Source organism: Fonsecaea nubica (genome assembly GCF_001646965.1).
Source record: "Fonsecaea nubica strain CBS 269.64 chromosome Unknown Scaff3, whole genome shotgun sequence".
Classification (NCBI taxonomy): Eukaryota; Fungi; Ascomycota; class Eurotiomycetes; order Chaetothyriales; family Herpotrichiellaceae; genus Fonsecaea; species Fonsecaea nubica.
The window spans coordinates 122441-144133 of record NW_019173676.1 but is presented as its reverse complement, the minus strand read 5'-3'; the positions used below and the strand labels follow the sequence as shown (position 1 = coordinate 144133).

The following is a 21693-nucleotide window of genomic DNA, read 5'->3' as shown; positions in this document are numbered from 1 at the left end:
CGGCTCCTTACGTCGAATTTTCATTTTCGGCTGCCAAATGCGTGAGTAGCAGTACGGCCAGCACTTCCAACAATGGGCTTTCACCTGCATCTGGAAGGTGCGGTGCAGCTAAGCCTATCTAGGCATTTCAGGTGGGCGCGTTTCAGAGGCTACATTTTTTTGAGTCTGTAACTTCTAGCGATAGTTAGTAATTCGAAGCTGGCGTCCTGGCCTCTGCCATTACAGGAGAGCACTACCCGACGAGGTTGCTGAAGCCGCACTTTGCAAGTGCTTGCCTGCCTTCCACGGCCAAGACATTGGGATACGACAGGCACATAGCGGGCTTTGTTGCGGACAACAAGTCTGTAGGTGCGATAAGAAGTAGACAGGATAGACTCAGGAGACGAATGTCGAATACTAGTACTACTAAGTATTCGACTCACGAACTACAAACGATTTTGAAGGGTTTGATGCTGTATCTGTACCAGAGCTTGTCACTCCGAGGTCGCTTCGATGCTCGGCCACATACATACCCTCTATGATAAGTAGCGCTAAGTAAGTAGTATTTTGCTAACCCTGTGGCTTTCGGACCATAGTTGCTGGAAAAGGGACCATGACTTGCCCGGCAGCAAGGACTAACATTGGCAATATATCGGCCGCTACAACTGACCTTTACTACATAGTACCTGCTGCTAGTAAAATGACCAAATCAGAAAGGTCAACCGAGCGCCAAGCCTTAGCGTGATACTAACTATCCGAACAAGTATCGTGAACCTCAGTTTGAAAGCTCACTGGCACAAGAATAGGACTACTACTTAGTAGCTCCCGACATGTTCTAGAGAAAGACTCCAATCGCTTGCTTCCTCTACAGTTTGCCTCAGTGGTGATTTGAAATTGAAACAGGTATAGTGGGTGCTTAAGCGAGCCACACAGATGGGCCGTCCTCACCGCTCCATTGAACCCGCTGAACGTCGCTCCCATCACATCCCCATCAACATTAATTAGACGGGAGGTTATTCCTTCTCAGCCTTTGTCTGATGCCGTTGAACCCCACTCAGTGGCATTGATATCACTTGACAGGCGAGATGACTAGTAGTATTTCAGAGATCCAGACGCGTCAGCCGAACCTTGTCATTGAGGTCGACGAGGTGGATTCTGCTCTTGGTGGAGATCTGTCGACTTACACCCGCTCTTTGAGATCTAGCATTTTCCAGGGTGTACAGGAAAATGGTAGGGCATACCACAGGTACAAAGACGGCTCGTACATCCTTCCCCAGGACGACCTCGAGCAGGAACGCCTGGATTTACAGCACGAGATATTCCTGGTCGCGTTTCATCGAAAGCTTTTCCTTGCCCCCATTCAGCGATCGATGCAAGAGGTCCTTGATCTAGGGACAGGAACTGGCATCTGGGCCATAGGGTTTGCCGATCAGCATCCTGAATCCAACGTCCTAGGCATCGACCTGAGCCCGATCCAACCGCATGCAGTCCCACCAAATTGCAAGTTTGAGGTTGACGATTTTGAAGCTCGGTGGACCTTCAAGAAAAAGTTTGATTTTATCCATGGAAGAATGCTCTTGACTTCCTGCTCTGATTTCCCGAGGCTTTTCCGCCGCGCCTTTGATGCCCTGCAGCCTGGCGGGTGGCTTGAAATGCAAGATCTCTACATGCCACTGTTGTGTGACGATGGCACACTTGAAGGCACGGCTTACGGGGAGTGGAATGACAGATATCTAGAAGCCTGTGCAGGGCTTAGAAGGGATCCCTCCTGGACTGCCAAATACAAGGACTGGATGGTTGAGGCTGGGTTTACTAACGTCAGACAAGAGATTTTCAGGTGGCCAGTCAACCCTTGGGCGAAGAACAAGACTCTAAAGGAAATAGGTCTTTGGAACATGCTCAATATGCTTGATGGACTGGACGGTTTCACTCTTCGCCTCTGGACCACGGCATTTGGTATGACGGTGGAGGAAATCCAAATATTCCTTGTGCAGGTGCGAAAAGATCTGCGCAACACGAGCATTCACTCCTACTGGCCCATGTGAGTATGCAATCCACTCGGAGAACAGAGGCTGACATTGATGTTGGAGATACGTCGTGTACGGCCAGAAACCAGAGGATTGACAATCAAACAATGTCGCGACTCAGAATCAACAACCCACGGGCCTCCTGTTGCACACGGTTCAGGGTTGGTGCTCATGCTATTCTCGATGGCCTGAGCTTGACCACGTTCCGAGGAAAGCATTTCACCATCCACCTAGGGCTTCTCTCAGCTACGAAGAGGAATCTTTGAATGGTGCTAGTAGTACTAGTAGCCAGTAGCTAGAGACAAGGAAGCTTGAATATTTCTCAATGGAGGTCCCGGGTCGAGAGGGAAAAACAAGCCTTGGATGACAACGAACCTAAGTCCGACAACAAAGTGCCAATGGATTCCCTCGATGAATTGGGTCCAGCGCGTCTGCAGACAACATGCTCAGATGCGCGTTTGCAGGGTTGCAACCTCGAGAGAAGGGGAAGGACGACGTGGATAGTACATTGCAGTGGGAATATGGTGTTATCCATACACATCATTCTCGTTCACTTCAGTTCTGGCCTATGCTGCTGCACCAGAAATGTTCTATTCCACCTTCAACCAAAAGCACCTGCGTTGCTTCATCCCAAATCCCCCGCAAAAACCATCATCAGCCGATACTCCGCGTGGGGAAACACCCCATCGGTTCACAAGGCCACTGCCACTTATAGCAATGTCTGCACTTCCTCTCAGGATTTTCATGAGCTGCGACCGAAATGGCACCGGAGGCTATGACACGGCACCGTCCTCCCGTGTTAATGCCGACGTAACCGCCCTTCAAATGTCCAAATTCTGCCTATATATCTGTTTTACCGTCGAAGTAGCACCTATCGGAAAGTCGCCGGTACATGCGGTACATGGAATACATGTGCCGGTGATTATGCGCGCAATCTGTGAACTCGAAGTGGCAGACGAGGTCGGGAGATTCTCTCGTCAACGGATCCTTCCATCGACCATCACGCTGCGTGACCTTACTGCAGCGCCTTGACGATCTCAATGAGCTGCATTGATTTAGCCTATATCCTTCCCCGGAGACGGAATCAGTGGTGCCAGAACTGGGACCATAAAGCACACTTGAGCGCTAAGTGTACGCTGCTCTCTACTTGGGAAACCCTCCTCAGTCGAGAATCTATACTAACATGGACACCAAGACATACGACATCACTCACTCGGAGGATCTCGCTGGTGGACGGCAGCAGGAGCATGAATATGGCGACATCCAAGGTACCGCGCGTATACACGCCTCGCGCATGGAAGAGGCTCTTCTGCAGGAGAAGCCCAGACCACTGCGAAAGAGCTTCTTGAAACTGTATGCTTGTATCTTCATAGCGTATCTCTGCTCGGCGACCAATGGCTTTGACGCAAACACCTTTGGTACGTGCCAGACCACGACCTTGATCCGACGCTCATTGCTGAATACGAACCCCCAGGTGGTCTATCCGCGATGCCACCGTTCATTGACTTCTTCGGCATCAACTCTGACAACCAGGGTCTAATTGCAGCTCTATATGTCATTGGCAATGTGGCCGGCTCCTTTTTCGCTGGTCCCTGCTCAGACAAATATGGTCGGCGGGTTGGCATGGCCATCGGCTCGACAGTGTGCATCGTTGGGACTATTCTCCAGGCCGCTGCGCAGAATCTCGCCACCCTCGAGGGTGGAAGGTTCATCTTGGGAATGGGCGCCGTCCTCGTGCAGACTGCCGGACCGAGCTACGTCGTGGAGATGGCGTATCCTAAGTATCGTGGACAGCTCACAGGCGGCTTTCAGGCTTGTTTCTTCTTGGGCACCATTGTCTCCACCTGGCTCGAGTATGGATTGTACTACATCAACACCAACTCATCGTATATATGGCGACTTCCGCTGGCTGTGCAGGGCTTCCCATCCATACTCATACTCTGCTTTGTCTGGTTCATTCCGGAGACGCCTCGATGGTAAGCATAGTGAAAAGGAGACGATGAGGTCAAGTGGTGACTGACAGGTGTTGGGAATATCAGGCTCCTAGCTCACGACCGAGTTGAAGAAGCAAAGGCCGTCTTGGTCAAATACCATGGGGATGGCGACCCAGACTCCGTGGTCGTTCGGGTCGAGCTCGAAGAGATGATGGAGGTTATCCGCATCGACGGCGCGGACAAGCGGTTTTGGGACTTCCGCGAGCTGTTCAACACCAGGGCTGCGCGATATCGCACCTTTTTGGTCACCTGCATTGCATGGTTCGGCCAGCTCGATCTGCCCCCGACGAGCTATTACTTCCCTCTCATGGCGAAGACGGCCGGGATCACCAGCGTGCACACCCAGTTGTTGCTGAATGCCCTCCAGACGCCCATCATGATGGTCGCGGCGCTCTGCGGTCTTCGCTTCGTCGAGAAGCTGGGCCGCCGCAAGGTCCTGATGGTCTCGAGCGCCGGCATGTCCGCGTCGGTGGCGGTCATCACGGCGTGCACGGCGAACCAGGCAGGCAAACCTGCCGTCGGGGCCACAGGAGTGGCCTTTCTCTACGTCTTTCTGGTCGTGTTTGCATTTGCATGGGTAAGCGAGCAGGCTGCCTGCACCATCTTCAGCTCTGCCAATAGGGGACTCCTCTTGCTGACGAGGGTTTTGCTCTGCACAGACGCCCATGCAGTCACTCTATCCAGCAGAAGTCCTAACATTCACCGCAAGGGCCAAAGGCAAGCTTCTCTTCTTTCCGTTCCTCTTGCGTTTCCTGCTGTCGCGAATCTCTCTTTCATTTCATTCACAAACACCCCACGCCACCCCACTGCCCATTGCCCACAGAGTCCGACTAACCGAGTCTAATGCGTGTGTGCGTGTGTGTGTCCCTTATAGGCATGGCATATCTCAACTTCATGGTCAACTGCGTCAACGTGCTCAACACGTACGTGCCGCCCGTGGCCATCGCCAACTCGGGCTGGCGCTTCTACATCCTCTACGTGGTGTGGGACGCCTTCGGCGTCGTCGTCATCTACCTCTTCTTCGTCGAGACCCGCGGCCGCAGCCTGGAGGAGCTCGACGAGCTGTTCGAGGCCAAGAACCCCAAGCAGGCCAGTCTGGCGTACAAGCACGTCCTCATCAGGAGTGACGGGACGATCAAGGACGCGCCGGAATCCTGACGCAAAACATCCGGTTATGCCCTCTCCCTCTGGGAATAGGGTTTTTGAGCAGCATCGGAAGAAGCGCATGCGGAGAGGTATTAGTGTGCGGGTATATATGGCTGGTCGAGGGAGTGGAACCTCGCGGGGACCAATTCTGCGAGGCAGGTCACGGACTGCTTCGAAGGGACCTCGGGTGCCGGTTTGCTCGAGAAGGAGAAGGGTACCCAAGGTCCGCAAGATCACGCAGTGCCGCGAAGGAGACCAAGCAAGTCGAGGTTTGAACGGGATCAGTTGGGCATTTACCTGGATGGTGAGAGCTCGGCAGCGTCTCAACGATGGGAACGTGCCCGACTTGATCGCGAGAGCATATTACGGGAGGTAGTGTAAGGGTGAGCCATCGTGTGTTGCAAGAAATATTCGCAAAATCTATCGGGATCATCCAATCCAGCCGATAAAAAATAACATGTAGCAACACGGGAAACAAGCGATTCGGATATGGATTCATCCTCTCCACTCAATTCCTGCCCTCGACGCGGTCAGCCCTTGATGGGATGGCATGTTTCCCTCGGCGCCGATATCTCCCAGGTATCCAGCATCTGAAATCCATGACCAGACAAGACAGTCACGCCCCTTTAGTTCTTCGGCAACCCGAGCGCTTCTCTTCTTCCTGTGGAGGCAGGATCCAGATACGGCCTCTCACCAACACCCGAGGCACGTACACCGACTCTGCTTCCCCCAACCAAGTGGGTATCGGGCTAGATGTGCATTTCCGTCAGCAAAATTCTCCTGGTGGTGGGGTCTCGGGCTATGGCCATGTGGTGAAACACTCTGGGGACTGGGCAAGGCTAAGACTTATAAAGGGGCAGCCAAGCTTGAAGCATCGGACGGCGCGGACTGAGATCCAAAAGGTCCCACCAAACAAGAGTGATGCGATGATGAACATACCGTTGCGGCATGCAAAGTGCATGAGTTACTCCAGATAGCACAGGCCTGTTTGGTCCAATGCATTCTCGCCACACAGTCATGATTGCGGGTGATGAGCCTCAGGACATAATCGCGGATCATCTGGTCCTCATAGTTGTAGACATCGTTGATTCGTGTAACATGTAGCCCGACGCCGGCGAAAAGAGACTTCCACCCCGTCACGGGGTTGGTGCGAATGACAGGGTGCACAGGGGCGAATTTATCGCCGAAATTCAAGGGCGAGCCGCGGGGGGACATCAGTTCGTAACCGCCTGCTTCGGATGCAGATTTGAATACAGGCTGAGCACAGGTGGCGGTCAGGGTCTCGAGGAAAGCGGCAAAAGGTGGTGAGAGGCGGTCATAGCTGTAGACATCTCATGTTAATGATGTTGCAAGGAGCAGTCGGAAGGCAAATCATACAGCTCATAACCAGACACCCAAAGTGTGTCTCCACCAGATGGTGGTGTATCTTGCATCCGTAAGAAACTGAAATCCGCTGGGCACTCCTCGAAGAGACCTTCAACATGTCATGGTCAGCTCAATGATCCGGGGCTGGTCGCAGTTGAGAACGAACAGTCACTGTGCCATTCTCGTCCCAAATCTCTCGGCTCGCTCGAGCTGTTTGGTCGATTCTTCATCGTCGCATATAGTTTCTTCATAGCTTCCGAGTTGATAACATAGCTTCTACTCGTCAGTACTCCACGACCCTCGTTCAGAGGGATACTCACATGTTCTCATCGGTTGTTCCGTCCGCCATGGGAATGTTGTTGGGATCATTGTAGAGAGGATGAACATGTAAACCATGGTCCTCAGGTCTGCCCGTCAACTTGCCCAAGAGGTATGTGATCTTTTTCTGCTCTTCAACGGTTAAATCGTCTTGAGGCGCGCGAAAGAAAACAACGCCACGTTCGCAGATAGTAATGGCAAGGTCTCGAATCTGGTCGTCCGCATTGGGGGCATTTAGCATATCCTTGAGCTTAGCCGTGGGGTATTCACGCCCGATTATGGGTGTCACATCGACATATTCGAGGTGGTCGATCGCCCCGGTGGTCTTCAACGGGGCGCGCCGCAACTTCATATGTGATATAGAACCCATTGCTCTCCTGACAGTATACGGCAGAGATATGTTGTGCTGTGGTCGTGGTAGATTCCCTTGCTCCTGGAGTACTCGATTGAATTGTCCTCCCCTACGATGAGGAAACGAGCTCTCAGATATGCTTCCAAGCCGTAATATCAATCAACGATCAGCATCGTGGGGCTAGACAGATTGACAGGCACTATCCCTGGCATGAAGTGTTATGCGGAGTCTTCCCACCAACATTGATGTGGGGAGCATGTTTGTTGTCAGATTGGAGTAAGAGTCTTCCCCATGGGGCTCGCTCACGTTGAACCATTTGCCGAAAAGCAGAGCAAGCAGAGGTATTGTACAAGGGAGAAATCCTCGGACACGGGACTCCGGTCGTGCCTCTGTTTGGAGAGGACTCCGCCCAGCCATTCTCAGTGTCGTCTCTGAGGCACGGAGGACACATGACAACAGGGAACAGCTGGTAGAGAACAGAGCAATTAGCCAGCAGGGCGAATGGTTTTCGGAAATGACGGCCACTTTCCGATGGAGGCCTGACAGCAAAATACAACTGCCGAAATGTCTGTTGCTCACGTTTTAGGGCTTGGGTTGCAGTTGATCCTCATACTGGGCTACAGGGCTCAGAGGGCTGTCAAACATGGAGAGTTGGAGAGGACGGAGAGCCACAATAATGTGGGATTCACAGTAACAAGAGCCTGCGCTCGGTACGTGGCGTGTCATGTGACATCGCGTCACTCGTCGCGCTGGGCAAAGATCCACTGATGCTGCTGCCTTGTAGCTGCGTCTCTTTCTTTGGCCCACTGACTGCGGTGGTCCCTCAATGTACCGAGTACTTCCAGTCGATCGTGTCTAAGGATATCTTGAAACGTCTTAGCCTTTCATGCGCTCCCCAACCCGTGGATGCTACCAATATGGTCTTCACTGACAGCGAAGACGACGATTTGGATGCTCCGCGTAGTAAGCGAGAAGGTGTACGCAGTGGCGAAACCCTCGCAGAAAAGGTAAACACAAGTCTAAGTGAGAGGTTTGATGCCAGTCCAAGCACGGCCAACGAGGTGGAAATCTCAGACTGCGTAACAGGGCAAAACCATCGAACAGCACAAAAGCGAACCCAACCTGAACTTGCTGAACCCCAGCCAACGCTTTACGATTCCGCCGACGAGGAACTTGAGCGGCTTGAGCAGGAATGGGAGAAAGGTGAAGATGAGAAAGCCAAGAGTAAGACATCAAAGACCAAGAAAAGCCGCGGCTTGACCGCCAAACTCGTTGAAGCTGTCGACAATGGGTTCGCGCCTCGTTCGACGCTCAAGAAGGCCACAGGCACAACTGGAGTTGGAAGAGCAACAGGACCTGTCAGGAAACGTCGGAGGGTAAGAAATCACGGCGGCTCTGACTCGGATGAGGATCTCATGGAATGGACCATGCCAGACTATGTCAGAAGTCGAAGAGCAAAATTTGACGACCGTGCAAAGCAGCTGCGGGAAGGTGGCTTGGCCCTACCCCCTAGATACGACGATGTCGAGTTCTCGGACGATGAGAGGCTACGGGAGTTGAGGGAGCGACCGGACTTTCCCATACCAACAGCATCTCGGGAATACAAGGACATCGAGTTGCGCTATTCACTTGGACTCATCCCCGCTCCGATTGCACAATTCTTGCGTGACTACCAGATTAAGGGCGTGGCATTCATGCATGAACTTTTCGTGTACCAGAAAGGTGGCATTCTCGGTGACGATATGGGTTTGGGCAAGACCGTTCAGGTGATTGCATTCTTGACTGTGGCCTACGGCAAGACTGGGGACGAACGCGATCAGAAGAGGATGAGAAAGATGCGCAGAACGAAGCAGTGGTACCCGCGAACTCTTATCATCTGCCCAGGTACCCTCATGGAGAATTGGAAAGATGAATTCCGCCGTTGGGGCTGGTGGCATGTTGATCTCTACCATGGAGGGGCCACACAGAGACATGATGTACTCTTGCAAGCCCAAGCGGGTATGTTGGAAGTCATGATCACTACATACCACACATATCGAGCCAACAAAGGCGAAATCAACATGATTCAGTGGGATTGTGTTGTTGCTGACGAATGCCACATCATCAAAGAACGAAGATCAGATACCACCAAGGCTATGACTGAAATCAATGCTCTCTGTCGTATCGGGCTTACAGGAACCGCTATTCAGAACAAGTATGAAGAACTATGGACCCTGCTCAACTGGACTAACCCGGGCAAGCTGGGACCAGTTTCGACCTGGAAGACATCGATTTGTATACCACTCAAGTTGGGCCAAAGTCACGACGCTTCACAGTATCAATTGGCAAGGGCTAGGAAGACGGCAAAGATGCTCGTCCAGAACCTTCTGCCTCAATTCTTCCTTCGACGAACAAAAGCCCTCATCAAAGACCAACTGCCCAAAAAGTCAGATCGTGTGGTGTTTTGCCCTCTGACAGGGACTCAGGCAAGAGCATATCAAAACTTTCTCGACAGTGATATCGTTCAATACATCAAGACAAGCGGTGATCCATGCATGTGTGGAAGGAAGAAGAAGGCGGGATGGTGCTGCAGGATGACACTCGACGATGGCAGCGCATGGCAAAGTTGGGTGTTTCCCGCAATCGCAGTTCTTCGAAATCTCTCAAATCACTTGGCCCTTCTTATACCACAAGGGTCGGACCCGGCAGACAAACAAGCAAAGGATCTCGAGATGCTCCAAATTGCAATGCCGGACAAGTGGAAGGAAATTTACCGGACCCGGGACAGTATCATGCACACTGGTAACCCCGAGTATTGTGGTAAATGGCGAGTGTTGAAGAAGCTTCTCGCCTTCTGGCATGAACAGGGAGGCAACAAAGTCCTCATCTTCTCGCACAGCGTCCGCTTGCTCAAGATGCTGCAGAATTTGTTCATCAGCACAAAATTCAACGTCAACTACCTTGATGGAAGCATGCAATACGAGGATCGGTATGTGGCAGTCAAAGAATTCAACACTGATCCGACACAATTCGTTTTCCTGATCAGCACTCGAGCTGGAGGCGTTGGGCTGAATATCACATCTGCAAACAAAGTCGTCATCGTAGACCCGAACTGGAATCCCAGCTACGACCTACAGGCACAAGACAGGGCCTACAGAATCGGTCAGACGAGGGACGTGGAAGTCTTTCGACTGATCAGTCAAGGGACCTTAGAAGAGATCGTCTACGCCCGCCAGATCTATAAGCAGCAGCAAGCAAATATTGGTTACAACGCCACATCTGAGCGTCGCTATTTCCACGGTGTCCAGGACAGCAAGGATCAGAAAGGGGAGATCTTTGGGTTGAAGAATCTTTTTGCATATCAGAACGAGAATCAGGTCCTGCGCGACATTGTGAACAAGACCAATATTGCAGAGTCAAAAGCCGATGTCCGCGTTGCAAATCTAGAGCTTGAAGAGCACGACTCCGACGACATCAGTGCTGAAGGTGGAATCAAAGATGAAGAAGGTGTAGCATCTCAAGTCAACACCGACCCGGAGTCGGAAGACGCGGCAATGTCCCAACTCGCAGCTGAGATCATTGGAGATGAAGGTCGGTCATCTCGCTCCCGTTCGAAAACGCCTTTTGGCCCTGCCAAAACGGGCATCAAGAAACACGATCCAGTCCAAGCCATCCTCTCTTCGGTGGGTGTGTCATATACGCATGAGAACAGTGAAGTTATTGGATCCTCGAAAGTCGAAGCCCTCTTGTCCAAACGAGCCGAAGAAGCCGCAGCCAACAACCTACACTGGGACACCCAAGAGCAACAGGCTAAGGTATTCTTGGACGACGCGTCGCAGTCCCAACACAGCGATGGGAGCGAGAATGTTTATGACTATGCGTATGACGATCCATACCATGAAGAGCAACACGGAGGGACTCTCACGCCTGATGGCAGCAATGTGCGATACAAATACCGCCCGCCTCAAGCCGTTCGGAAACGACAGTTCTGCAGCATGGCTAGATGGGCTGGCTACGGAGACGATGTGGTGTCTTTCGCGTTGGTGGTGGAGAACTGGAGCCAGGCGCAACGACGAGAGTGCCTTGACCGTTTCTACCGCCATAGGAGAGATGTGCTCCGTGGGCTCGTGAAATCTCAGAGCGCGGGAGAGGGTGTGAAGAAGGAAGAGGTCAAGAACGAGAATATCCAGATGGGAGATTCAAGTGTCAAGGCCGACCACAATACCAGGCAAGACATGACAAAGGTCAAGACGGGCACAGAACCCAAAAAGGAACGAGAGGCAGAGGTGGTCGACAATGAGACGGCGAGTGAAGATGAAGACGATGAGCTGTAATTTCTGCTTTTGGAGAGGGATAAACGGAACTTTCCACAAGGAAAAGTACCAGGATGTGATGATTCACGATGTCGATGACCTTTGATACCCCTGGCTATATTCGGAGATATTTCAATGTGCCTTGGAAATGGCCTGGAATGGCCGAAAGCACGTACATACCTGATCACTTTTTTTCTTTCGATTTTCTTGCTCCTGAACGTAGAGATACGGCTGAACTCTGGCAGGCGGTTCTGGTGTGTTTGGTATGTAGAGCACGGTGAGCGGGAATCGTGTGGTGGAATGCTGAAAGCACCAACCAGACCCAGGGTGCTCGGAAACAGATTTGTTGGTGGCACAGAGAACGAGGCTCGATATCAAGATGGTTGTCTGTGATACCTTCCCGACGTGATGGGGCGCCCTAATTGCAGACGCCCATCCATCTATCTGCTGAACTAGTGCGACTGGTGTCTTTGACTCCAAACGGAGCAATGAGTCCGACCTTTATATTGTCTGTATCCTTGGAGTTTCCACTTGTTGGGGAATGACACCAGTAAGCAGGTACGTCTACACTCAGCGAGAGACGCGCGATGATTATCTGGTCCTTCCACGCTCACTGGGGCGGTGGAATACAGTCATGGGCTGACCCTTGCCAACAGGTCTCAGGACAACCAATATTGAGAGCCAAGCGACGGACACATGGCCTAGAAAAAGTCCCAGAGAAAATCGTACAGCACCTCCTTGGGTTTGTCAAGACTTCGAAGAGGTGGGGGACCGTTCATAGCACAAGAGGCAGCCGCCTTGGATATTGTGTGCACGGAAGAGTCCTTTGGAGGGAGTGGGAAGCTCGTGTTTGTCTTCAGACGATCATTAGCATCTTGAAGGTTTGTGTCTTCATCGACAGACTCCGATATTCCTGGCGATGGGTTCCTGGCCAGGCAGAAGATGCTCAGCGACAATTCCAGTTGCAGGAAGATTTGCAGGCAAGCGTGAGATCAGAGCTGACGCACTCCAAGAGCCAGTGTCAAACAAGACAAGCTGGAGGTATGGTCTCCATTTCGAGTGGTTTCCATGGCTGTTTGACAAGTACAAACAGGTTGGCAGCTTGATCCAGTTCGTTTGCACCCTATTAAAAGTTAAGTCTGGATGTATAGATTGCAGGTAGCGAGCTGCTCCTTGTTCATCAGCATCCCCTACACTTGTTCCTACCGAGCCAAACATCCACCATCCTGCTGGCGCAGAGTCATCGGAGCAACGTCCTACCTAGGCCGCACGAACGATCTTGTCGATAGCCAACTGTGACCCTGCCAGCGCAATGGGCGACAGCACCAAGATTTGGGTACCAATAACAGTTGTCGGCTGCATCCTCGTCTTTCTTGTCTTCTTCTGCTGCCCACCGTGTGGCAACGACGACGACTATATTGAACGACGGCCGACGAGAAGGATACCATCACGTCATCTGCCGTCAGGATTACCTTGGGAAGAGGTCACCACGTTCAGCTCCTTTCCAACTCGCCCAAGACCGGTGTTTCTGGGGCCACGCAGCGGACGACGTGGGTTGAGTCCACCGTGGATTGACAGACCACCAGAGTACTATCCTGGAGTCAACATCATCGAGAGGGAACCTGTATTCGCGCGAAGATGATCAGTGGGCTGAAGCAAGAGCGGTTTTTGCGGCGATTGTGGGTGGGGGAGGCGAGGTGTCCTGGAGATCTTGAATAGTGTCGAAGGGATGTTTTGGCAGGGTTGAATGTGAGCACGGGGATGGCGGGCGGAAGCCGGGGATTTCGACTTTGGCACTCTGATCACAATAGTATTGTGCTCGTGTGGGCTTTTGGGGCGGAAAGAAAGTCCGCAGGTTGTGGAGATGGATTGTGGGTTAGTACACATGCGAGAAGACGATGAATGGCAACATTGTTAGGATATCAAGTCAGGGGGATTGAATACGGACGAGACGACGACTATTAGATTTATCGTGATGTTGTTGCCGATGATGTAGACAAGGAAGAGGGGGGCAGAAGAAGGATTGGGATTGCCAGTGTTGTGCCTAAATTTGAGGAAATGTCAAACATGCGCTAATTAATCACTTATTCTTCCGTTACTTACAAGTCGATCCTCCATTCTTCATCCACCGTTCCCCGACTTCCTTCCTTGCTCTCCATTATGATATCCAAGCCCGTTTCCATCGATCGCTACTCGTATGCGCTGAATGGAAGGGAAGTTCCTAGCTAACCGACGACAAACGGGCACTGCTAAAGCTTGCCGACATCCAAACGACCGAGTCAAACTGCCAGGGACACGGCGGAGCAATACGAAGGCGTACTTAATATCAACCATCAGCGACCACGCCCAGTGGGACAGCTATGCAACCCTTGCATTCTAATCTCTCGGGCTTACCATAATGACGATGGCTGCCAGTCTGAAGCAAATCCGCGAACCCTGTACACTCGACAAGCGTCCCTCTACCAGATGAAACTGCATGGGCTGTAGTGCTTCGAGTTCATGAGGTGGATTGACTTGAAAATCTCGTTTACCGGTGATTTTGAGAACTCTTTTCTCCACAAGATCATAGTTTCGTCGTGTTCTCGACACAAGTGCTTGGAAGAATGAACGACAAGGGGGTGCCTAGGTGTAATGCTGAGACCGACGTACGCTATACTGGACTTCCACCACTCCATCGTGATCATTAACTACGGGGAGGCTTGGGCAATGACTGTCGATATGTCGTCGATCGCGGTGCTTTATATGGCAGAACCTCCACAAGACGTCCCAGGCCCTTTGGTTCGGACATTTGAGACATGTGTCACGTATTGTATATGTCCCACCAAGGCGGAAGCCTACCTGAAAGACTTTGAGAGGACTGACCGGGACTCCCGTTTGTTGGCTGACTATGAGTTTGGTAGACTCCAGTTCTGCATCTACTTGACCGGTTCTCTACGAATAGCACCAATGTGCAATGCCTCCAGCTGAACCAAGGCGCTACTTGCAAGTCCCGACAGCCGGATGATGATCCTATTGCCTGGTATATTCTGTTTGTCATGCTAATAATGGGACTTCCTCACCAGCCAGCCAGGTTCTGGAGGGCAGCAGCTAGACTGAAAGCGGCATCAATCGACTCTCTGCATCGAACATTACTGGTCGCCTCATGCCGACATGTCGTACCGAGACTGCAGCGGCTCGCGCCTTGTTGTGAGGAAGAAGAGGCAGAAAACACAAGGCGTAATCCCAACTTACTACGACATGGAGTGGACTGATCAGATAGCTTCTTGTTGGACGATATCCATCTCCTAGGGACATGTCTTCACAAGCCTGACAGCCTCGGCCAGGTAAAACCCACAACGCCAGACAGATGCTCTTCCTCGCGGTGTGCCTCCAACTGCACAGCCTCACACCCATGCCCAGACTTCTATTTCTCCCAAATCTGCCTGCTTGATCTACCTGTACCTATCCTTTGCCGTTAAGCAAATGTCCTTTCACCCCACGAGGCCATGAAAGTGGCTTTGGGGTGGCTGCGCCCTGGGTTAAGCTCGACCACACCACAAATTGTCTTATCAACCACTGCCTGACCCCTCAACCTCTGATCCCGGTTATCGCATATGACTGTCCTAATGACCCTGTTTAGTTAGCCTCCTGTTAGTCGACTCTGGAAAATACTTGTCTAGAAAACATCAACAGCCGTGCCTCGGAAAAGGCGAGGGAAGAGGAAACCAAGTCGATCACCATACGACTGCTTTAACCTGTATTCATATCGGAAAATACGACCATGACCCCTCTGACTTGAACGCACTCGATAGGCTGTTCCCAACATCAGAACGTTTCATGGGTTCAAAGCAAATAGCTCTTGGATGGAGCCTTGCACGGAAGACAGGCAGACAACGAAAGTCTTGCCCTCGGGCGGCAATCTTTCTTCTGTTCACTACCTGGACGGCTATGTCCCTGCAATGGATCCAACCCTAGGTCAATGGGTAATACCTAACTGCCCTAGGACACCAGGTCCCTCATACCATACACATGACACCGGTCCTACTTTGGCCGGAAGCCAGCTCCTTGGAGTCAAGAATACTTACAGACCATTCTGCAACGTTCCTCGGTACCTCGACCCTCCACTCTATAATGAGTCGGCTACATATCACAACCTTGACGGATCACTCCCACCCTTGCGTACCGAACCAAGCAATCCGATTACGGAAGTCACCGCGTGTGACGCACTGGTGGAAGCCCATGCTGGTGACCTGTCGCCGTCGTTCAACACAGGGCACTCACTCAATGGAAGTACAAGTACCGCAATGTCGCTTGGCTCACATGGTTCTGGATCTCCCCTCGGCCAGCTGCCTCCAACTCGGAACCGATGTCAAGCACCACTGTCTGGAGAAAGGATTGAGCGGTTGCTGCAAGAGTACGAGGAGGAGTCGGGATCAAGAGGGTGGAAGAGACCTTCGAATGATGGCGATGTTGTCTCAATGGGTACACGTTATACAAGGTCGATGATGCCTATGGAGCACTCAGGATGGGAACGGCAGAGGCAGTCTGAACATGATCGCAGGTGTGCCATGGAGCTTGCTGGGGACGCCCCACAAGACTACCACGAACTTCTCGTGGCAGAGCCAAATCGGTCGTCAGAGAGAGGAAGCCGAATACAGGTGGCTCAAGATGATATCATCCGGCGAGAACAAGAAGAGCTGGAAGCCTTGTTTGAGCCTATCCGCAGGTTACAAGACAAATGGAACAGGGAAGTCGACCTCGTTATCCATCAAGAGCAAGAGATGGCACGACCATCTGCAGCACAGAAAGAAAAGGAGGGAAACAGGGCGATACAGGAAACCCAGAGGGATATGCATGCCCAAATACAGGCAGAAGACGCTCGTCAATTGGAGGAGGACGCGAAGCTTGCTCGAGCTTTATTCGAGATCGAGAACGAGATGCGAGCGTCGCCAGAAAGGCATGGACACCAATCGACCTGGACAGACGAGTTGATGGGTTCGGGGAGCCAATGGTCATTGAGCCCATTACTGCCACGGCGCCGCAGCCCGGGGACAAGTCCTTTCCAATGGCTCAAAAGAGCACTGGGTCTTGCGACAAACCAATCGGCAGTCCCGGTCCCAGCTGGGATCTCTCGTCCGCATCAGAATCTCCTGGCACCAAACGAGCCAAACAGTATTCGGTCTTCGCCACCTCGAGATGCTAACCCAGTAAAAGGGACAGGCGCAATCGGAAGCTTTGGTGGTGTTGGAAGTGCGCGTGAGAAGCGAGAAAGGCAAAAGTCGTCAACAGCAGACCGAGACGCTATCTCTATCGGTCTGAGTGTGACAGAAGACGTACAGGGTGCATGGAAACACGACACTCGGAAGAACGAAAGTTCTGCGCGCTATGTTAAAGAAGATGGGGCCACAGAACAACAAGCGTTTGCAGGGTTGGAGCGTCCCCACCGCAAGGAATTGCAGCAACGCCGTGCAGGTCACAAGGGACAAGAGGAGCAAACGAGGACGCGTGCAGCCAGGCCGGTTGAGTGCACCGCCTGTACCGAGCCTGTCCCCCGGAGGCAAACGTGCCGGTTAGGATGCAAGCACCGTTACTGCCAAACCTGTCTGGAGACAGCCATTCAGATGGCAGTAAAGGACAAGAAGGCCTTCCGATGTTGCAGCGTGCAGGTCGAGCCAGATGTCGTTTCTCGGTGGCTTCCATCAGAAATCCAGAGCGCGTACAAAGCCGTACTTGAGGAGCTTTCCACCCCAAACCCGACATACTGCCACAGCAGGAGATGCTCGGCCTTCATCCCTACGGCCAACTATGTCGGCGAGACGGGTTTGTGCCCGCGCTGCTCGAACGTGACCTGTCGACTGTGCAAGAAGAAGGTGCACGCAGGAACTATTTGCGAGCAAGACACCGCGGGCCAAGCGCTACTGAACTTGAGCGAGACCCGGAAGTGGATGCGGTGTCCGCATTGCAAGACCATGGTGGAGCGGATCTCGGGATGTCTCCATATGACTTGTCGGTGCGGGACGGAATTCTGCTACAACTGTGGGAAAGCGAGATGGCGGTGTCGCGGGGCAAAGTGTACTCGCAGGTGATCCAGGCCTCAGGTTTGTGAACATCTGGTACTCTGGTCATCCATCGGCAGTAGTGTTTCTTAGAGGGCAAGGATGGGACTACAAGGTCGAACCAGCTCCATCGTCGCATGGCTGCGAAAACACACGACGAGGTCAAGCCGCACAAAGGGTTAAGGTGTGTTGAGCGACCTGGTCGAAAACTCCATGGTATGCTAAGACAAGATATGGATGTATGTACGTATGAACGTATGGAGGGATGGAAGCGGAGTACATTACAAGTAAGTGTGTTGTTGTGTTGGGGAAATGAGAGCCATGTACGAGGTACTCAGTGTGTAGGTAGGTAGGTAGGTAGGTAGGTAGAGACTACATACATACTCGGTACACGAATGCATGATAACCCCCTTGATGCACCTAAGTACGTACCGAGCGAGTTAGTCAAGCACCAGAAGCCTGACGTTTGCCGTTTGGCTATTTGCCGTTTGTTCTGGACCATTGCCAATATAATATGAATGAAGATGCATACTCGCCCACATTCACAGTGGTTCCTTGCACGAGGCCAGCATCACGCAAGGCAAGGCAAAGGGAGGATTTGGTAATGACGTTGCGATTGCGTTCTTACATACAATAGGTACCTACCTAAAGAGGTAGTAAGGTAGGGAGTAAGGTAGATAGGTAGGTAGCTCGACAGCGTCTCTGGTAGCAGTTCCCTGTGTGCCTCTTACACTGCACTGTACCCATTATTACCAGGCCATGCCGGTCCAGACCACGCACGCCAGGGTTCTTTTGTCTTTGCCAGTTTATATCTCCGCCATCCCCTCCGCTAGTTGCCTACCTACCTACCCACCTACTTTACCTATCGACCAGCCCAACCCTCGGGAATCAAAATCGACCCGACTTCCTCAACCCCTCGCTCCATGACCAGCAGATTATACGCGGCGGCGGCGTTGGCGGTATCCATGACGTCGACCTTGATGCCCAGGTCCTCGGAGAGGAACTTCCTCGTCTCGCGCGAGAGCATCCACAGCCTGCGCCCCGTGCCGAGGATGAGGAGGTCTGGTTTCGGGTAGAGGAGGGAGAGGAGACCAAGCGTGGACGGCGGGAATGTCAATAGGCCGCGCGGGTTGAGGAAGGCTGTAAATCTAGAGTCTTTGGGTGGTGGTTGTGGTGGTGGTGGTTTTCCTCCTTCACTATCGCTTGCGCTCGCGGTAGTATGAGTGGCGGGCATCATCCACGGCTGCCACAGAAAGGCTTCGCCGCCGAACAGCATCACGCCCTTCCCGCCGGACGTGTGCACGCCGTTGTTCAAGTAGAAGCCGTCGGCCGTGCAGGCGTCGATGGACGTGGCGGGTTCCTCGACGCCCGCACTCGCCAGGATGTCCATCTTGGAGAAGTCGGTCTGCGTGTCTTCCTTGGAGGGGGGTCCACGATCGTGGGTTTTCGGCGCGCGGGGGTTGATCTGTCTGGCGCGGCTGACTGCGTCAGAGGACGAGGGACCGGACGGAGTCTGTTGGCGACTCGGTGATGCGGTCGTCGAGAGTGCGCGCCGCACATGTCTCGTCGGTGAGGATGGAGTATGGCATATTTGACGGCGTGTAGAGGCAATCGCGACGCAGCGTGATATTTGGGACGGGGTCGAGTGTACAGAGAGCAGAGACTGTCGCGGTGCTGCTGTGGCTGTTGCGTGACGCAGCGCACGGAGGAGGTCTGTCGACGGAGCACGCATTTTTTTTTTTTTTGATTCCCCCTTCTGTCCTTCTGCTATTTGTGTTTCGCTGTGACAAGTCCACACGGAAGCACTAGAGCTGGAGCAAAGCAATTGAGTGCAAAATCCCTCGTTTGTTCCAGTACCAGGATCGACTGTCTCGACGTAGTTGCTAATAGCCGATCGGACACCAGCTCAGAGTTATGTAGGCAGAGAGCGGAAGGTGTTTCGATGCTGGGTACTTGCTCGGTACTCGGTGAAGGATTGAAAAGGGACAGGTGAATGACACCGGCGATATCTATTGGGGGGACCAGTGCATCAATTCCCCATTGATACAAAGACTTTGTTGCTAGTGTCGTGTGAAGGGTGTCGGAAATCTAATCTGCGGAGAAAAAAGTCACTGACGGTTTATTACTTGGTACCGAGCACTTGTGTCAGCGCACCCATGACTTCATACATGTCCTAGTGGCACCGACGCACCAGAGGGAGGCAGCTTCAGCTCCAGCCAATCAATGCACCGTTATTTCTGTGCTCGATATGCATCCGTTACTCTCAAGCCTTTTGGATTTGTAGATGTTTGCAAATTGAAGGATATTCTCTCCCTCTAATCGTCCATCATTACATAGACTTCCTCCATATTGGTATCCGCGGAGAGTGAGTGATCAGACTCGAATTCACCTCCACCGCCCTGATATTCGCAACGCACCGCCATGCACAATAACAAATGCAAAACATGATTAAATCGGACATGCCCCAAGTTGCACCTCTTTGCTTCACATACTTTGTCGTTTTATATGATCAAAATTTCAAACTCTGCACGATTACAAAATGCACAACCCAACAAGCGCAACAACAACTGCAAACAAGCTGCCCTTGAGGACAGTCTCGCTGTTGCCGCCAATCTGGCCTGCACCGTTGGATGAAGAGTCACCGCCGTCACCCTGCACGAAACCCGTCGATGCAGCTCCTGAGGCGCTGGCACTGCTGCTATCTGACGATCCAGAACCACCGTCGTCTCCGCTTCCACTATTGTCCGTGGTGTTGTCGCCACGCCCGCCATTGCTGCCGGTACCAACGCCAGAAAGTCCAGGAATCGTGGCCACTTCACTGGTCTTGGCGGAGCCGCTGGCGCTGGCGCTGTTGCTAGAAGAGCCGGCCGACGTGTTGGTGCCAGTCCCAAGGAATGACTTGAGCACGGTATTTTGGTTGGTGACTTCGACGCTGGCATTAGTCAAGGCGTCGTCAGTAAAGATGTAAGACTTGGTGCCTTGAACATTTGCGCCTGAGGGTGGATCGTAGCACTCGACCGAGACCGAGTCGAACTGGGCAAAGTAGTAGCCATTGGTCATGTACGGCGAGTCCCACTCCACAAGACCTCCGGCCCATTCGATGGTACCTTCGCCGTTGGTTGGGAGACCGCCAGGCCACAATGACAGCTGCACTTGGCACGGGGTTTGAGGGTAGTAATATCGGTTGTCCGTCGCGTTCCAGGTATCTTCACGGTTTAGCGTCCGGACTGGTTTGCCGTCAATCGACCAAGTAATGCTCTCAGGTTGCCAGTCAATCTCATAGTCGTGAAAATTGGCGTGCACGTCCGAGAGGCCGGTGGTGTTGCCGCCGTTGGTATCTAGAATTCCATTAGCATACTCATTCTCATTCCAGAATCTCTAGAACATGGACATACAGACTGGGACACCCAGAGAGTAGAAGTTTGTTTGAGCACTTGTTAGTTGGGTGCCGACGAACTCAAAGTCGATTTCGTCCTTGGAGTTGCCGAGCAGAATGAACGCAGTGACCACACCGGCGCCTGCAGATGTGGCAAATCTGGCGCTGACCTTGCCATACCACACAAAGTGCGTGCTAGACAGCAGTGTTCCCACAGTTCCTTCTGCCATGGTCAGGAGCACCGAGTTGTTATATTCCAGGGGGTCGCCGGAAGAGACCCAGTCAGCTTTAGAAGCATCTCCTAGATACTTGGTGTTGGGCATGACACCGTCGAGATCATTAAAGTCATAGGTTTTGGATTGACAGACAGGCGCAGGAACGCAGGAATCGAGGCTGAACGAGTTGACGGGGTCACATCCCCCCAGACAATAGGCGCCAACGCCACATTGACCATATTCTGCCACCCCATTGCTTGTTAGTGTCTTGATCTCTTTTGTCACAGGGTATCCCGGGGGCCAAAAAACGTACGTGAACAGCACGGTGTATCTGATGGACACAGAACACCACCGCCGCACTTGGTCTGAGCAAAGACCGCCGGTGCCAACGTGGCAGCAATGAAGACGAGCAAATGAAAAACTCGGCCCGCCATTGCGGTTTGTTTTATACTTCTCGTGTGAAGGTCGGTCGGGATGCGGATGCAGTCGTCAATGAAAGGGCGACGGCAACATGCACAGGTATACTAAGAATGCTCCGAGAGCAGTACAAAGGGGTTTCGATCTTGTAACCAGGGTATCACAACAGGCGGGGCT

The 21693-nt window shown here is 52.5% G+C and overlaps 7 protein-coding genes across 7 annotated transcripts; 4 read left to right on the top strand and 3 right to left on the bottom strand.

The window, feature by feature from the left end:
• Window positions 1–1064: 1064 nt before the first annotated feature.
• AYO20_00729 (hypothetical protein) lies at window positions 1065–2024 on the top strand (the record flags this gene model as incomplete). The annotated part of the gene is made up of 1 exon (XM_022639038.1): window positions 1065–2024. One exon carries the CDS (start codon window positions 1065–1067, stop codon window positions 2022–2024), a length of 960 nt encoding a protein of 319 aa, XP_022504829.1.
• Window positions 2025–3189: 1165 nt separating this feature from the next.
• AYO20_00728 (hypothetical protein) lies at window positions 3190–5158 on the top strand (the record flags this gene model as incomplete). The annotated part of the gene is made up of 5 exons (XM_022639037.1): window positions 3190–3424; window positions 3481–3982; window positions 4046–4577; window positions 4672–4747; window positions 4875–5158. The coding sequence occupies 5 exons, from the start codon at window positions 3190–3192 to the stop codon at window positions 5156–5158; spliced, it is 1629 nt and encodes a 542-aa protein (XP_022504828.1).
• An 834-nt stretch (window positions 5159–5992) lies between these two features.
• AYO20_00727 (hypothetical protein) lies at window positions 5993–7199 on the bottom strand (the record flags this gene model as incomplete). Its single annotated transcript, XM_022639036.1, has 5 exons — window positions 5993–6034; window positions 6086–6467; window positions 6524–6620; window positions 6678–6784; window positions 6832–7199. 5 exons carry the CDS (start codon window positions 7197–7199, stop codon window positions 5993–5995), a joined length of 996 nt encoding a protein of 331 aa, XP_022504827.1.
• Window positions 7200–8098: 899 nt separating this feature from the next.
• Window positions 8099–11494, top strand: AYO20_00726 (hypothetical protein; the record flags this gene model as incomplete). Its single annotated transcript, XM_022639035.1, has 1 exon — window positions 8099–11494. The coding sequence occupies one exon, from the start codon at window positions 8099–8101 to the stop codon at window positions 11492–11494; it is 3396 nt and encodes a 1131-aa protein (XP_022504826.1).
• Window positions 11495–15957: 4463 nt separating this feature from the next.
• On the top strand, window positions 15958–17558 carry AYO20_00725 (hypothetical protein; the record flags this gene model as incomplete). The annotated part of the gene is made up of 2 exons (XM_022639034.1): window positions 15958–17178; window positions 17226–17558. 2 exons carry the CDS (start codon window positions 15958–15960, stop codon window positions 17556–17558), a joined length of 1554 nt encoding a protein of 517 aa, XP_022504825.1.
• Window positions 17559–18370: 812 nt separating this feature from the next.
• On the bottom strand, window positions 18371–19240 carry AYO20_00724 (hypothetical protein; the record flags this gene model as incomplete). The annotated part of the gene is made up of 1 exon (XM_022639033.1): window positions 18371–19240. One exon carries the CDS (start codon window positions 19238–19240, stop codon window positions 18371–18373), a length of 870 nt encoding a protein of 289 aa, XP_022504824.1.
• Window positions 19241–20040: 800 nt separating this feature from the next.
• Window positions 20041–21533, bottom strand: AYO20_00723 (hypothetical protein; the record flags this gene model as incomplete). The annotated part of the gene is made up of 3 exons (XM_022639032.1): window positions 20041–20846; window positions 20904–21341; window positions 21413–21533. 3 exons carry the CDS (start codon window positions 21531–21533, stop codon window positions 20041–20043), a joined length of 1365 nt encoding a protein of 454 aa, XP_022504823.1.
• Between the last annotated feature and the right edge of the window lie 160 nt (window positions 21534–21693).